At 39.4% G+C, this 17,247-nt stretch overlaps 1 protein-coding gene across 5 annotated transcripts in view; it reads right to left on the bottom strand.

The window, feature by feature from the left end:
* The window catches only part of LOC127064014 (zinc finger protein castor homolog 1-like), a 94,070-nt gene that overhangs the window by 48,132 nt on the left and 28,691 nt on the right, over positions 1–17,247 (bottom strand). For all 5 annotated transcript variants that reach the window (XM_050994505.1, XM_050994515.1, XM_050994495.1 and 2 more), the window contains 3 exons: positions 10,868–10,963; positions 10,056–10,540; positions 8,989–9,328 (listed from right to left, as the gene is read on the bottom strand). In XM_050994505.1, the coding sequence (XP_050850462.1) occupies positions 8,989–9,328; positions 10,056–10,540; positions 10,868–10,898 (856 nt within the window). In that variant the 5' untranslated portion in view covers positions 10,899–10,963. The remainder of the gene's footprint in view (positions 1–8,988; positions 9,329–10,055; positions 10,541–10,867; positions 10,964–17,247) is intronic.

The following is a 17,247-nucleotide window of genomic DNA, read 5'->3' as shown; positions in this document are numbered from 1 at the left end:
AATATATACATATATATATACATACATACATACATACATACATATATATATATATACATATGTATTCCTCCCATATCGAAGTGACAACGAAGGGAAGGAGATGGAACGTTTCACGCCTGGAAAATGCTATCTTTACACGCTCGAGAAGTTCGCAGTGTAAGAACCATCGAAATGAAAAAGAGAGAAAGACAGACAGAGAAAGAGAGAGAGAGAGAGAGAGAGAAAGAGAGAAAGAAAGAAAGAAAGAGAGAAGTTCATTAAGATCGTCGAAACCATGGGCACCGTATTAGGTTGGACAAACTGGTTTTCGCGGATCTTTTCTCTCCCCTACATCATCCGGCGCATCAGGCCCCGGATAAAAGGGTCCTCGAATTCGGCATGGCCCTTAACCCTTTATTTGGTGATGTCGCCCTCGAGCAATGCGATTTTTCTACTACGACGAGAGAGAAAGAAAGAGAGATAGAGAAATAAATAGATAGATAATTCTATTAACGTCTATGATTATATTGAATAAACTTCAAAATCGATATTACAAATATGTGTGTGTATATGTGTACATACATATATATAAATATAATATATTAATTAAGATATTTGGTTACACTTTTTAGAACTGGTAGATGGAAATTAATTCGATTGAAAATTGTTGGCAATTTCATCCGCGGCATCTTAATTAATTTGGCAAGCGTAGTTGAAATTCTTGGCGAGCAATGCCGAAGCTAAAGAGAAAGAGAGAGAGAGAGAGAGAGAGAGAGAGAGAGAGAGAGAGAGAGAGAAAGAGAGAGAAAAGACATTGTCTAATATATTATCAAGGAAAAATATAAACACATGAAAGGACTTTTTCCAATGGACTGTACCCGAGAAGCATGTGTTTTCGGCCATTCGCACTCCTCCCACCATTCTCCACAGACATCAACGTTGATTCTTACTGCTTTCTTTCGGTCACTATAGATTCGCGATGAATCCGAATAAACATTAGAATCCTTTCTTATTATAAATCATTATAATTATCAAAGTACCATTAGCAATATTTGCTATCAAAATCAACGAATGTTTGAAAATCCAATGAAGGTTGTTATCGATCGATCAAAAATGTGGATTTCGTAGGTTGTACATTACTTATATGGAAGAGATTCGATAGAAAATCTTCAAATATATACATATACATATACATATATTTATATATATGTATGTATGTATGTGGGATCAAAGCCCGCAGCAATGTTCTCCAAGTTAAAATTTCTCTTAGTTTATCTGCTTCTCACGAAAAGGCACGATCGGTCAAAGAGATTCTGGGCCAGTGGCATGTCTAAATCCTGTCGTTGTCCTCGTGGCTAAGAGCGAGCTAAATACACACATATGTTTGTGTATATATATACATATAAACATATATATGTATATAAGTATGTGTGTGCACGCGTGTAGTCGGCAAAAGGAACGAACAGTAGAGAAAGAAAGAGAAAGAGAGAGAGAGAGAGAGAAGTAGGTATCCTCCTCTGCTAGGAATGCCTCCTGATGGATTGGTCATCCGTGATTAATTTGACAAGCTGACTTTCTGGTTTTCGGAGACTGACAAGGGAGCCTGGAGTCCCGCGCCGCGGGGCCTAATGGGCCCTCTCAGCCACGACGCGTCCGGCTCCTATCTCAGCGCACGAATCGACCAGTTCCGAGGAGGTGGGATTGTTTGAAAAATTAATCGAACCTCCCGAACTCTACTCCTCCGTGGAAATGCTAATGGTGGTCCACCTTTTTCTATCGATTATGGTTATCTACCCGAATGGACGATTCGATCGAATCACTAGATAACGACTTGGTTCTTGATTTAACATGCATAAAAAAAAAGAAAGAAAAAAAAAAAAAGGAAATTTTCCAAGCGGATGAAAAAAAAAAAGGACAAAACGAAAACAAAATATTTTCGTTCGTCAAGAATTGATAATCGATCTTTAATGTCTCAAATAAATCAAAAGATCGTAGATCCGCACTTCGTTCATTTTCTATTTAAATGGAATATTCTTGTTTCCGAGTGTTTTTTGAGTAACTTATAAACGTGGAATACAGACGTACGAATAGAAAAAAAAAAAAACAAAAAAAAAGAAGAGGAAAAAAAGAAATAGAAAAGAGCGTAGTAAAAGCGTCAAGAGCGTACGCAGTCGACGTACAGAAATCGACTAAAGTTGTAACGCGCGGGATATAGTGATCGATAACGACCGTCGGCTTGGGATCTGTACAAAGGTAGTGTAATAAGCGGTAAAACTCGCACCTCCTTGGACGACGACTCCGTTCGGAATACGACACGAGTTTCGCGAGAGTAAAGCGATAAAACGATCTCCTCCGATGTTGTTTGCCCGGTATAGCCGATCGTTAAGGGAAAGGAGAATGCACAAAGTGGAATTAGCGTTTAATAAGGAAAAGCGTTACGAAACAATTTGCCCGGAGGGAGAAGAAGACTGGTGCGTGCGTTTCGATGATCGAGCCAGCCTGCTAAAGTAATAAAAGAAAAGAAGAAAAACAGAAATTGATCGTAGTGAGTCAACGGTCCTCCCTCTCTCTCTCTCCTCTCTCTCTCACCCTCCTGTTAGCACTGTTCGTAACATTAGTCATTGTATAATTAAAGCTTGTCTTTAAACCTTCTTTTTTTAGATTTCTGAAGAATAAAAAAAGTAAAGAACAAAATACAAGAGGAAAAAAGGAAGAATAAAATAAAAAAGAAAGAGAGAGAGAAGAAAAAGAAAAGAATAGACTCGAATGATTCTTCCCGTTTGGTACCTAACTAACGTCTAACGTTGACACCAAGACGTCGGACGGATTTGATTTCGTAAGAAATCGACGACGAGAAGAAGGAGCAAAAGGAAGAATAAGAATAAGAAGAAGAAGAAGAATAAGAAGAAGAAGAAGAATAAGAAGAAGAGACCACGAGAAGTTTTGCGCGAATGAACGGGGAATGGAAAGAGAGACGTCGAGAGATCGACGTAGAGCCGGAATTAAACAAATAATCTTGAGCGACCGAGGGAATCCGTTAAGGCACGAAAGCACGCCCGGTAAAAGGATCCTATTGAATTCTAAATTTAAACGAATGTCCGAGTGTCAGCGAGCTGACGGGCAAAATAAACAAGATGCCGCGATGGAGGAAGGGAAAAAAGGGAGAAAAAGAAGAGGAAAGAAGAAGAAGAGGGAGGAGGAGGAGGAGGAGGAGGAGGAGGAGGAGGAGGAGGAGGAGGAGGAAGAGAAAGAGGGAGAGAAGGAGGATAAGCTATGGTGGTGGTGGTACCGATGGAAACGAAAGAAGAAAAGAAAGAAAGAAAGAAAAAAGAAAGAAAGAGAAAGAGAGAAAAGAAGGCGACGATCCCACGAGACACTTGACTTTTCGATTCGTTCCACTCGTGAAATGCTCATTGACCTCGCTCGTTTCGTCGATTCTACAAAAAAGTGGAATCCCACTGGCGAGGACTCCAAGAAGAAAGAGTGTGTTGTGGAGGAAGGGAGAGAGAGGAATACGTCTCTTGAAAATTCTCTCTCCTTCTCTATATTCCCTTTCTTCTTCTTCTTCTATCCTCCCTTTTTTCTTTCTCGTATAGCTAGAGTATAACAGGGGGGGTGGTGGTGGTGGTGACGGCGGGGAGATGGGGTGGGGAAGAAGGGGGAAGAAATAGGGACATCTTTAATGCAGCAGAAAGTTGATAGCTTTATCGTCAGAAAAAGGCTCTCACGAAGGGAATTAATGTTCTCGACGTAACGAGCTTTGAACTTTTTAGCTAAACGCCAGGAGATGCGTCCCTTCGCGTGATTAACGTGAAGTCGATCGAACGACCGACAGACCGACCGACCGATCCATCGACCGACCGACCGACCGATCGACCGACCGATCGATCGATCGATCGATCGATTCATGAAAATAATATAAAGCAGGCGTTAACGATTTCACTTTATGCTTTAATAGTTTCGACGAGGAGTTGGAGGACGAGTAGGTAGGGGTGGCTAAGGTGGGGGAAAGTCGAAGAGAGGGATCGATTAGAATTCCAACGATCGATCGATTATTCACGAAGAATATCCAATAAACGTCGTCTTTCATACACCCACGGACATTCTTCTGATCTTGTCCGTTTAATCTTTGGTAGAAGTTTGAAACAATGGTCTCTGGGAGTGTCCGGATAATTTCGCAAAAAGCTGGATTCCCACGCGTCATCGATTCGTGTCTAGCTAATCGAGAAAGAAAAAGAAAGAGAGAGAGAGAGAGAGAGAGAGAGAGAGAGAGAGAGAGAGAGAGAGAGAGAGAGAGAGAGAGAAAGATATAAACGTAGACTTGAGAGGACTGTACCGCGTTGGACGTCAATATTGAGTCCCTCCTTCCTATTCTCCGTTCTCTCTGACTCACAGAACTTAATTGACGAACAAAAAAGCCGAGGAGATCCAATTGACCCGGAAGCGGACATCAACAACGGGAGTGGAAGGAGTGGGAGTAATACAAGCTTGGACTTAGATAACTACGAGGATTAGAGGAAAAGGGAATAATTGAATGAATGATTGATAACGGGACGAAGTTCAAATTCCTTTGTCGATATCAATCCTGGTATTTTTCATACGAAAAATTACAAAAGGAAAAAAAGAAAGAAAGACTAAATACAAGACGATGATAAAAATAAAACGAATAAGAAATGTGGAATGGAAAAGGCGGGCGTGTATCGAGAACGGCAAGGTTCTTTCTTAAAACGAGAAAACGAAAAAGAAAAAAATAAAGAAGAAAAAAAGACGAAAAAAGAAAAAAGTAGAAGAAAAAGAAGAAGAAGAAGGTTGAGATATTTTTCTAGGACGTAAAGGGTACCCTTCGTCTTCCGCAAGAAGGGAGAATTCGTTGAAGGATATACACGCTTGCTCTCGATTCAACAGGTCGCCGTGTCTCGAAGGTCTCCGACACCTCTCTCTCTTTCTCTCTTTTCTATCTTTCTCTCTCTTTCTCTCTTTTCTATCTTTCTCTCTCTTTCTCTCTCTTCGTCATCCAGGAGGCCAAGCGCCTTTGTCCAGCTTGTGAAGAAAGAGCTCCGATTTCTATCTCCAATCCTCGTAGAGTCTTAGCAATCCACGCAATCGTGTACCGTATTGCTCCGTAGCACGTCCTCCTCCTCCTCCTCCTCCTCCTCCTCCTCCTCTTCCACCTCCTTCTCCTCCTCTTCTACGTGTTTCGAGTGGGGTTGTTGCACGTGGTGGAAAGCATAAAAGCGCGCGTAACCAGACTGATCCTGATCCCTTCTCAAAAAATCTCTACGATTCGATCTACCTCTCTCCCTTTCCATTCCCCCCGACCATTTCCAACCATTCTTCTCTCATATCTCTCTTCCTTCTCTTTCTTTCTGTCTTTCTTTTTCTTCAATAAAGTTCATACGAAGAACGAGATTTTTCTTTCCCGTTTTCTATTTTCTTCTTCCTTTCCTTTTTATCGGGATGATAGTCGTAGATGGTGGTGGCTGAGACGAAAGAGCTAATGGAACTTTCACAGAAGTTTTTCCATAGATCCATGGTTACTTCTTATCAATCGAATTTGATATTCGTTTTGCCTTTAATTTTATTCTTCTCTCTCTTTTTTTTTTTTCATTCACAACGGGTGGCGACGACACGGGAGAGGAGAAAGATTTCTTCGTCTCGAAGTAACCAAGAGATAATATCATTTTTGAAAAAGAGACTCCTCGTCCTATCAGTTAATGAATCTCTCTCTCTCTCTCTCTCTCTCTCTCTCTCTCTCTCTCTCTCTCTCTCTCTCTCTCTCTCTCTCTCTCTCTCTCTCTGTTATCCACACGTGCGAAGATTACTCTCCGCGAGAAAGAGAGAAGGATAAAGACGATAGTCCGTGAATCTTCAAGACACGACAATGGAAACGAGGCGGTCGACGAATTTCGAAAAGGAGAAAATAAAAAATGATCCTTCTTAAGAGAGATAAAAAAAAGAGAGAGAGAGAGAGAGAGAGACAGAGTCCTCGGATCTCCTTCTCCAGAGCCTGCATGCTTGCCTGCCGTCCAGCCGACTGTCCGTCTTCTCTTTTCATCCTTGCTTGCCTTTTATCCGGGCGGAATGATTAATGGGTTCACGGAGGCACCGCGACGGTACCTTCTTCTCTCTTTCCTCTTTCACTCTCTATCTTTCTCTTTTTCTCCTCCCCCTCCCCTCTTCTCTCTCTCTCTCTCTCTCTCTCTTTCATTCTTTCTTTTTTCTCTCTCTTTCTCTCTTTCAGTCGACATCGAGCACAGCCCATCTTCCGTCGTTGCACGGCTTTTCTGCTTTCCTTCTCGCCAGATTATTGACCTCACCACCCTCTTCCTCCCCTTTCCTCTTTTACCTTCCCTTCTCACTATCTTTCCATCTTTCTATCCACTTATCTATCTATCTATCTATCTATCTATCTGTATATCTACCTATATATCTATCTATCTATCCATCTATCTATCTATCTTTCATTACTCGTAACACATGCCAAGACGTATCACTTTTCTAAGGTGAAGCCTGTGATACGATTAACACGATCACGATTAAAGAAATAAGAAATTTAATGTAGGTAAAGTCTTCAACGTTCCTTTTTTTCTACTTTACTTCTCTTTTTTTTTATCTTCTTATTCTTTTTTTTTTTTTTTTTTTTTTTTAATTCGAATAAGGAGAAACGACACGATTCTCTATAAAGGCTTACCATCTCGCTTCAACGTTTATTGGCACCTATTTTAAATGCCGTACAATAATACTCGCCGAGTAATCCTTTCTCGAAACGAACGAGGGCATTACTTCCTTGTGTTCGTCCTTTTCTTTTTCCTCCTTCTTTTCTTTTCATTTTTTAATCTTTTTTTTTCGTCCTTCATCTCTCTCTTTTTCTCTTTCTTTCTCTTTCTCTTTCTCACTGTGTTCTACGAGAAGCATATAGCCACAAGTCGTGCCGCTTCGGCGGCGATCGCATGATAAATCACACGAGATTTTTCGGTATCAATCATGGCCGATTCTTGGAGTACGCGAGATGAGATGCGCTGTTCATCTTTTGTTCAACGAAGAAACGACGTCGACGTACGGAGTGGCGTCTCGAAAAAGAACGAAACAACCGGTGCTAACACTTCTCTTTGATGTTTCAACTCGTTTTCGCGAAGAGTTCACCGATTCTAAAACTTTATCTCTCTCTCTCTTTCTTGAGAACTCTCTTGAAGTCTTTTGGGCCTGTAGGCTTCGAATTTCGAGGCTCGACGAACCGTGGCTCATTCGATTTCACGGCCTAACTTTTCGTGAATTGGTGCAACGAGAACGAGACAGCTTAATTGAAACGAATAGGAAGAAAAAGAGAGAAAGAGAAGAGAAAGTGTTGTAATATGGAAAGAAAACGAGAAAAAAAAACTATACTACTATACCAACTCGAAAAAGGTCCGTTCATGTATTATACTCGAAGCGACAATGAAGTTGCGATGGCAAAGCCCAACTTAGGGTCCCTTTAGATCGACGCGAGGTTAACATATACATAATGTATGAATATTGAGTGAGGGAGCTTCGAACGATGTCAGGGATGACTCACGAATTGAGAATTCGATGGTCATGAGACTTTAGAACTTAGAATTCCGCTAATCCGTGAGGATTCTTTTTTTACTTTTTTTTTCCTCCTCTCTCTTGTTTCCTTCCTTTTTTCTTGATCTTACGCGTTACCCAATTTTCAGAGAAATTAAGAAGACGAATTAACGTGTTCTCCTTAAAAAAGAAAGTAACGAACAAAAAAGAAAAAAAAGGGGGGGAAAAAAAAGAAATTAAATAAATGAAAAAAAGAAAGAAGGAGACAAAAAAGAAAGAATAAAAAACTACGCTTGTCTCACAGTTATATTAATATTCCATACATACGTAATGACTTTTTTCGAATATTCCGAGATCAATGTGAATTATGTTTAAAAAGAGAAAAAAAAGAGAGAGAGAGAAAAAGGAATGAAAAGAAAAAGAAAAGGACAAAATAAAAAAAGAAGGAGGAAGAAGAAGAAGAAAACAAACAAAAAGAGGCGCGATTTAGAAATTCGTCGTAGAATGATGGAAATCGTGATTGGAGACAAGAGCAACGCGAACATACAAATATACACATTACTATATCTATATCGACGTTGTACGTAGGTAGAACATACACTTAACAGCAACGGGAAACGATGACGCGGGCCGATCTCAAAGGCATCCATCGATCGCGAGGCTAGTCGACGACGATGCTTCGCGTACTCCGACCGACCGACTTTATGAGTTATAAGTCGGCCATCTTGCGAGAGCCATCGCATATTCACGTGCGCGCATATGCGATGCACCGGCAATATGTAAGTGCCACATTCTGTTCTGTGCACGTACAGTCCTCCCTAAAAACCACGCGGCGTATACATCTATAAAAGGTTTACTCGCTTTTCGATCGAACGTCATACAGACAGCGAATACGTTTGAAATTTATATTAAACTTTCGTCATATTTTTCTATTGTAAGAAATAGAGAGAGAGAGAGAGAGAAAGAGAGAGGGAGAACGGATGAAAAGATTTTATCGTCGATTGCGAGTCCAAGGCTAAAGTTCCTAAATTGAATGGCAGCCAATGCCAATCTGGTCCAGTCGAGCTAACAATTTCGTCGGATACTCTGGTTCAAGTGGTTCTAATTACCGACAAAAGCTACAGAACCGGTGCGATCGAAATAATAGCTTTTTCTCATCGAGAACGAAGAATGAGTAAGAGAGAGAAAAAGAGAAAGAGAAAGAGAAGGAGAGAGAAAGAGAAAGAGAGAATGTAACGGTGAGTTCAACGACGAGTTTGCGAACACGAAACACTTTTTTTCTCGAGTGACGCCCACTCGCTAATAAAGTTACTCTCTCTCTCTCTCTCTTTCTTTCTTTCTCTTTCTCTTTCTCTCTCTCTCTCTCTCTCTTTTACTCTTTCTAAAAAGAACAAATTCGAGTTTGAACGAAAGTCAAATGGTAAAGCACAAACTTTTTAATTGTTTTAAACTCATCGAGTGACTTACCTTGACCATGTTGACCAGTACTAGGGTTCATGAAGGTAGGTGGTAGCTGTCGACTGACCGATTTCGCGAGTTCACCACCGGAAAGACCATAAATCGCTAAGAGTTCTTGCATAGTCGATTCAGCGTACTCTCTCATTCCTTCGAATGGTTTTCTCTCTTCGCATTCGACTTCTACGTCACCGTCACCATCACCATCACCATCAACATCGCCATCTCCATCTCCATCCTGCATTCGATCGTCATCGAACGGCGTATCCTGATCGTCCAATCGACCCGAATCCGCATCTAGGACTACACTTCCGACACTTTTCTCCGAGGAGTCCGAATTTGGACTCCTGGCCTGTTGACGGAAGAAAGAAAAAAGAAATATTAAACGTCCCGTTAAACTAACCAGATGCGTGTTGTCAGATCAAACGGGTATATTGATTAGCGTTTAATATTATGAGCGATAAGAGCGATAAGAAAATAAAACGAGATTGCCATTAAAAAGAGATTGCCAATAAATAGGTAGTAATAATTACAGATGGCTCATTCGTTTCTTCTGAGAATAACTCGGATCATTTGCAATCGACAATAATAAAAAATAATAATAGTAATAATAATAATAATAATAATAATAATAATAATAATAATAATAATAATAATAATAATATAAAGAAAAAGTAATATATTTAAATGATATACGAAATGATATACTGTATCCTATTTAACTCGAAGATGTCAGGTAAGATTAGAGTCATGATTAATTCTTGAATTTCTAGAAAGGTGGTTAACTTTTGAATTCCGATGAGAGATAGCATTATAAATACGAACACACGCGTATAGACGCGTGTAGAGACATATGTATTATATATACCTATCAAACTACAATGTAGCGAATAAAAACGCATACCTACTTTTTAATGTTGGGAAAGAAGTAAATTGAAGGATTTCGTTAGAGGCTCCAGACGAAAATCAAAAGAAAAAGGAAAGAAAAGAGAAAGAGAGAAAAACAAAGAGGGAAAAACAATGAGAGAAGAAGAAAACAAGAAAGAGAAATAGAAAGAAACAGAAAGAAAGAGACTCGCCTCCGTGCCAGGAGAATAGAGCTTCTGAGAGTTGAGCCGTTCGAGGATGAACTTGTGCCCGAGGGAATCGCCGCTGTCGTCGTCGACGTCGGAGGAGGGCGGCCTCGTCGCGACCGAGAGGTCCATCGGGCTGACCTCGTTGTTGTTCAGCCTCTGTTGCTTCGACCTATCGTCCGTACCGACAGCAACTGGCAGAAGCATCGTTTTCCTCTCGTATTCGAGGATCTCGTTCGAGGTTGGCCCTTCCTCGACACCAAGAAGAAGTTCATCGGATTCTTGCTCGTGTTCCTCCTCTCTATCAGATTCATCCGATACTTCGGCCATACGGCTGTTTATAGGTTTGAAATTTTTCCGCTTGTTCCGTGGCTTTTGGATACTCGCGATCTGCAACTGGGCTTGCGTCTCGTATCGGGACTCGCCGTCCTGATCGGCGGTGCCCCTTCGAGTCGTCGCGTAGTTGTAGACCGAGTCGGACAGCATCTCCGCTATTATATCGATTAGAAAACGATTAGACAGTTTTCTTTCTTTTTCTATTTCTTTTTTTTTTATCCTTCCATCGCCCGTCCCAGTATCACCCTAACTCACCTAATTCACCTCACTCTCCTTCACTACACCCCTCCAATCGTTTATATTGGAAAATTATAATGTTGCGAAAGAGTTTGTTTTCTTAATCGTTCTTAGTCGTAAACGTTTAAAAGAGAATTCATTTTTCTTTTCTATTATGAACGTTATATTACTAGAAACTAATACACATTTTCTTACATAATAAAGGAGGAAAAAAAAGAGAGAAAAAGAGACGAAAGAAAACTTACTGGGTCCATACGGGCTGGTTACGGCGGACATCTCGAACCTCGCCAAGAACCCTCTCCTCCCTCTACCCAGTCTATCTCTCTCACTGCTGTATCATCCTGTAACAAAAAAAACAAAAGCAGAGATACAACACTGACGTCAGGTTTTACGATTGGAAGGAGAAAAAAAAGAAAGAAAAAAGAAAAAGATAAGCTCGACACAGTCTCTTTCTGTCTCTATCTCTCTCTCTCTCTCTCTCTCTCTCTCCCCCTCTCTGTCTATCTATCTATCTACCTATTAGTTGTGTTGTTTGTTACGTTGATTTTTCTTCGACTCGACTTCGATCGAACTCTCTACACGTCTTATTACATCTATCTGCATACACACACACACACATATATATATATACACGTTATACATATCTCTGTTCATACGCGTATAGGTGTTGCTCGCGTTGTGTTACGCGTTCGAGGAGGCTTAGTAATGACGTAGATTTGATTGAATTAGCGAGGAAGAACACTCGGCCTATATTTCTCTGCGAGAGCTCGAAGCTCGTTTTGCTCGTTCGCGACCCGCTTTCCAAGGATCGTCGAGTAAAATTTTTCTTCGCCGATCGATTATTCGATTATTATTTATTCGATTTTTGGAAAATAGAGTTCGTTAAAGAAAATGATATATAGATGTACATAATGGGAACTCACACTTGGAATATGGATAATTGGAACGTCGATTGGTTTTATCGGCCATCGGAATGTTGCTTTTAAAAGTACAAATTAAAAGTATCTAATTAAATAATTAGATACGTTAATACGTTCGAAGGAAGTATTGAAGAAGTAAAAGAAGAAGAAGTTGAATAGAAGGAAGCAAGAAACGAGAAAACGTGATAAATATTAACGTTCGATCGATCGTAAGGTACCTATAATAATCGAATGCTAACTTCATAGCTTCATCATAGCCTTATAGACTTCCCAATGAGAAATACGGATTGGAATTTCAATACGTTGGAAAATGACTTTTTATTATTAGCTAATTTCAAACACATACATTCGAAAGCACATACCTATCTATCTATCTATCTATCTATACATATATATATATATATATATATATATATATAGATAGATATACAGATGTGTGTATAAAATGTGAATGTATTCAATAAACCCATTTACCATCTGTCGCCTTCATAGAGATAATTAATTAATGCTGACAAAAAAAAAGAAAGAAAAAAGAAAATATCTAGAAAAGAAGAAAGAGAAAAAGTAAAAAAGAAAAATGAAAAAAATAAAAAAGGAAAGAAGTCAAGAAGCTTCGAAAATTACTAAATCTATCGATAGGTTAACGTCTTTGTTCCTAACCATCTCGATCCGATCGTGAAGTCGTCGTCGAGCTCTTGGTAGAAGATAGAAGGAAGACATAGTCTTCGAAGTGGGATTTGAGATCGAGACTCTTTTTCGCAGGCTATACACAGAAGGGATAATTAACGTCTGTTAGACCGAACGCAGAGGGAACGGGCCGGGCTGTTTCACCCCACCATCGACGCTATGGGGCGGACCTTGAATACATTATCACCCTCTTTGCACGTATAATACTTCAGTATATACGTACCTACATACATACATATATACATACATCTATACAGTAGTTCGAATCAGTCCGAGTACTTACTTACTTACTTACTTACTTACTTACTTACTTCGAATCCGATCTGCAAAATTTTATCTTTAAACTCTCTCCTTCTCTTCTTCTTCTTCTTCTTCTTCTTCTTCTTCTTCTTCTTCTTCTTCTTCATCTTCATCTTCTTCTTCGTTTCATTACATACGCACGTACTTACGTCCGTCGAACTCGATGGGAATACGATCGGTTGAAGAAAGATAGAGAGAGAGATAGAGAGAAAGAGAGAGACAGTAAGAGAAGAAATACTTCGACGTACATCCGTCTTTGTTTCGAATCTAATGGACCGTTCGAATGTCTGAGCAACGAAATATTAAGTACCACGTTCCAAGAAACGAACGTCTACGCGAAACGCGTCCATCCATCTTCCCTCTTATCCGTATCTCATCGTTGGGAAGGGATAGAAAGAGAAGAAAGAAAGAAAGAAAGAAAGAAAGACACAGAGAGAGAGAGAGAAAGTGTGTCTGCGTGTATGAGAGAGAAAGGAGAAAGAAAGAGAAAGAGAAAAAGACAGAAAAAGATAAAGAGAAAGAAAAGGAAAGAAAAGCTTCTTCTCTTTACGAAGAATTTCGAAGAGAGGGAGGAGCTTTCCAAAGCTCAACGCTTGCGCTTCATTTAACTCGTTCGCAATAAGTCCGACGCGTAGCTTTGTTTTTGGCACCATCTATCCATCCATCCATCCATCCATCCAACCAACCATCCGGTTTACCACCAAGTCCACGGGAAAACCGAAGAAAAAAAAAGTGAAATAAGTATTCACCCTTGAAGATTCGTTACCACTCGAGATTCCACGAACGTTTGCCCTGGATTCTATTAGACCTGTTCCACTTGTTAAAACGAAAAGTTCAATGAAGGTATTCTAAAATTCCATTGATTCTTCTTTCGTCGTTTACTTTCTTTCGCTTTTTTCTCTCTCCTTTTTCTTTCCTTGCTCGTCTCTCTCTCTCTCTTTCTCTCTCTTTCTTTTTTCTTCATGTCGTCGTACGTGTTTAGTATCTCATTTCCTTGTTTTTCCACTTTCATTTCTCTCTCTCTCTCAATTTTCACATTTTCCACTTCGTTCCTTTTTCCTTTCCTTTTCCATCCTTTTCCTCTCTTTTTTCTCATCGTTTTTTTTTCTGTTTTTTTTTCCTCTCTTTCTTTCTTTCTTTTTTTTCTTTTTTAATTCCATTTCACTCCATTCTATTCCGCAAATTTCCTACGGCGGTTAACATCGAGAAGGACGTGCCACCACGAACGAGTGTATTATACGTATGAGTCTGCGAATATGGAGAAGTAGTTGTAATGGGCGCATGTCACGCTTTGACGCTGATGAGTCCAAGGTGCGAGCTACCTAACGCGAAAGGAAACGCGAAGGGAAAGAGAGACAGAGGGAGAAAGAGAGAAAGAAAGAAAGAGAGAGAGAGAGAGAGAGAGAGAGAGAGAGATACCCTCGGTCGTCTATCTATATCTATCTATCTTTCTCTTTCTCCCTCTCTTTTGCTCTATCTATCTCTTTCTTTCTTTCTTTCTTTCTTTCTTTCTTTCTCTTTCTTGGGATAATTGGTACATGAAGATAGCAGAACACGAAGGCGATTCGCGTAAATTAATTGCCGGACGTTAAAGCCGAGCGCGAACGTGCCTCCATGCTTACTTCTTTTCCAGGAGAATCGCAAGGCGAGACACGTACGCGACGAGATATCGAAGGTAGAAGAGAGTAGTATATATAGGTGCGAGTGCGCCTACGTAGGGGAATAAAATCGCGAGAACACCGCGGTAACACACTTTCCATTCCGCGACGATTTTAATGCGATTTAGCGCGAAACCGGTTGCCCCGAGGAACTCGATTCGAGAATTCTCTTCAAGTTCTCTTTCTCTCTCTCCTCCAGACGGTTAGCACGTGTTTCCCTTTACTTTTCTCCTTTTTTTCTTGCTCTCTCGTTTTTTTTTGTTTTGTTTTGTTTTGTTTCATATCTGTTTTTTTTTTGTTTATTCAATTTTTTTTTTTACGTTCTATCGATACGAAAGAGAGAGAAAAAGAGAGAGAGAGAAGAGTAAGGAGGAGAGAGAAATTTTTATTACAATTGAAAATTTTCATGAGGATAAAAAGTAATAATAATAGATCTATACATCTCGTAAGTATCAAATCGAGGGCGTTTATTTTTCTTTCCATTCTTTCTTTCTTCTCGTTTGTTTTCCTTCTTCGTTTTATTCACTCTAGACTTTCCATCGATACGAAGGAGAGATATAAAAATTGAAATTATGATTCAAAATAATAGTAATATTAATAATAATAAGAATGACAATGGATTCACAAATCTCGGATAGATTTATAAATATCAAATCTTTCCTTCCATTTCTTTCATTCCTTCTCCTTTTTGTTATTTTTTTACTTTCGATCGATACGAAAGAAAGAAAGAAAGAAAAATTGAAATTATAATTGAATATAATAATAAATATCAGATCTATAGATCTCCTATAGCTTTATGAATATCAAATCGATTGCGTCAGTTTCTTTCATTTCCCCTATTTTTTTTTCTTTTTCTTGAACATGTAAAAAAAAAAAACGTTATCTCTTTTCATTTTTTAAAAATTTTCTTCTTTCTTCTTTTCTAATTTCTTTTTTTTTTTTTTTAATTCGTTCTCTTCTTTCCCTTTCCGGTAATTTCATTTTTTTTTGTTTTTTTTTGGAAACATGCGTCGACGTTAAAAGATGGAATTCGTAAGAGAGAAGAAAGAAAGAAAGATAGATAGATAGAGGCTGATCCGTGAGAGCGAGGCACCACTCGACATAACTCGACGCTGATGCCGATGCCAGAAGGAGGAAACAAAAAACTCGGCGACGTAACGCGTTCGTTCGTCAAACACTTGAACGTAACGTTGCCAGGCCTCCTTGGACATGCCGGCTACTCCAAGAGATCTCGCGTGTTCTGGAGTGTCTCTAGCAATAACGCATTAAAGAAAGTAAGAAATAGAGAAAGGGAGAAAGATAAATTGTCCGAATAATTTCTTTATATTTCGAATAATAGAAAATCAATAAATACGTTTACTCTATATATATACATATATACATATATATGTATGTATGTATATATGTATGTATTTTGACGATATATGTATATATATTTCGATGATATTAATGGAAAGCTTTAGCACCGAAAGAAATAAATGGTTAACTCAAAGTTGACAGAAAGTTTTCGAGAAGAGCCGTACAAATATTCATACATACATACATACATACATACATACATATATACATACCTACATTTGTACGTAAATACATATATGCATGTGTATATATATATATATCCATACATGCATATACGTAGATATAAACATAGGTAAGAAGACCATGATTATTCGCTATGCAAATTGCTTTGATAATCGGTCGAAACTTTGCAGAGGAATATTCCCCAGATTTCTTGAAGAATTTATTTTTAGAGTTTCTCTCTCTCTCTCTCTCTCTCTCTCTCTATATATATATATATATATATATATATATATATATATATCTTTATCTCTCTTTTTTTTTCAATGTTCGATACCGTTGCTCGTTCGAGTGTTTCCAAGGATACTTGACGAAAAAGAAGACGGAGAAAGAGAGAATGAGAGAATAAGAGAATAAGATAGATAGATAGATAGATAGAAAGAGAGAGAGAGAGAGAGAGAGAGAGAGAGAGAAAGAGAGAGAGAGCGTGCAAAATTTCTCTTCGATTTCATTTCTTCCGTCCTCTGCGCGTCCTGCCGGCGCGAAATTCAAATATTAGAAACAACAAACGTGTTCGTCGAGTTAAAGATTTTATTTGCGCGATGCTCGAGCGTTAAACGTTATCCACTCATAGTGACCTAAGAAAGGGACGTCGAAGAGAAGTATAGTAAGAGAAAAAGAGAGGAAGAGAGAAAAAGAGAGAAAGAGGAAAAGAGAGAGAAGGCAATTCGTAGGGAAAAGAAAAAGAGACGAAGAAAACGATGGTGGTAGTGGTACTACTGCTAGACGATGTGCTGTTGCTGCTGAGCTGCTGGGATGGTAGAAAGAAAGAAAGAAAGAAAGAAAGAAAGAAAGAAAGAAAGAAAGAAAGAGAAAGAGAGAGAAAAGGAGGAGGGAGAAAAGGGACAGGAATTTTATTTCCGCTCACATTAATTTTAACGACGCAGAAGCGCTTGCCACAAGGCGCAGCTTGAAATTACGAATATTATGACTTCAACCAGTTCTCAGAATTCTATGTTTTTCATTCTTTAATCTCAACCTCTCGTGTTTCACACCATATCTTATGAACACATTCTCTCCCTCGTTCCATCTCCGTTTCTCTTTCACTCTCTCTTTCTCTCTCTCTTTCTTTCTTTCTTTCTTTCTTTCGTTCTCTCTCTCTCTCTCTTCCTCTCTCTATTTCTCTCTCCCTCTCTCTTTCTATTTCTCTTATTCGCTCCCGCGAATGCAAGAGCAAGAGAAGAGGGTACCTTAACGCGCGAACCGAGCGTGTGACAGCCGAGAAACACGTTCCCGAAGCTCGCGAGCCATCCTCCTCATCCCCATCCTCATCCTCATCCTCATCCTCATCCCCATCCTCATCCTCTTCCTTCTTCTTCTCCTTCTTCTTCTTCGCTTCTTTTCATCCTTATCCTCGAAGATATTCAACGAGGACGTTCTTCTTCGTGCGCGGAAAACGACGAATCGTTTGCAACGAGAGAAAGAGAGAGATTTCCGATCGCCGATAAGGTCGAGTCATCGTTCGCATTTGTTAACCAGTTC

This window comes from Vespula vulgaris, chromosome 1 (assembly GCF_905475345.1).
Source record: "Vespula vulgaris chromosome 1, iyVesVulg1.1, whole genome shotgun sequence".
NCBI lineage: Eukaryota > Metazoa > Arthropoda > Insecta > Hymenoptera > Vespidae > Vespula > Vespula vulgaris.
The sequence above is the reverse complement of the archived record's forward strand: the minus strand, read 5'-3'. Positions and strand labels throughout refer to the sequence as shown.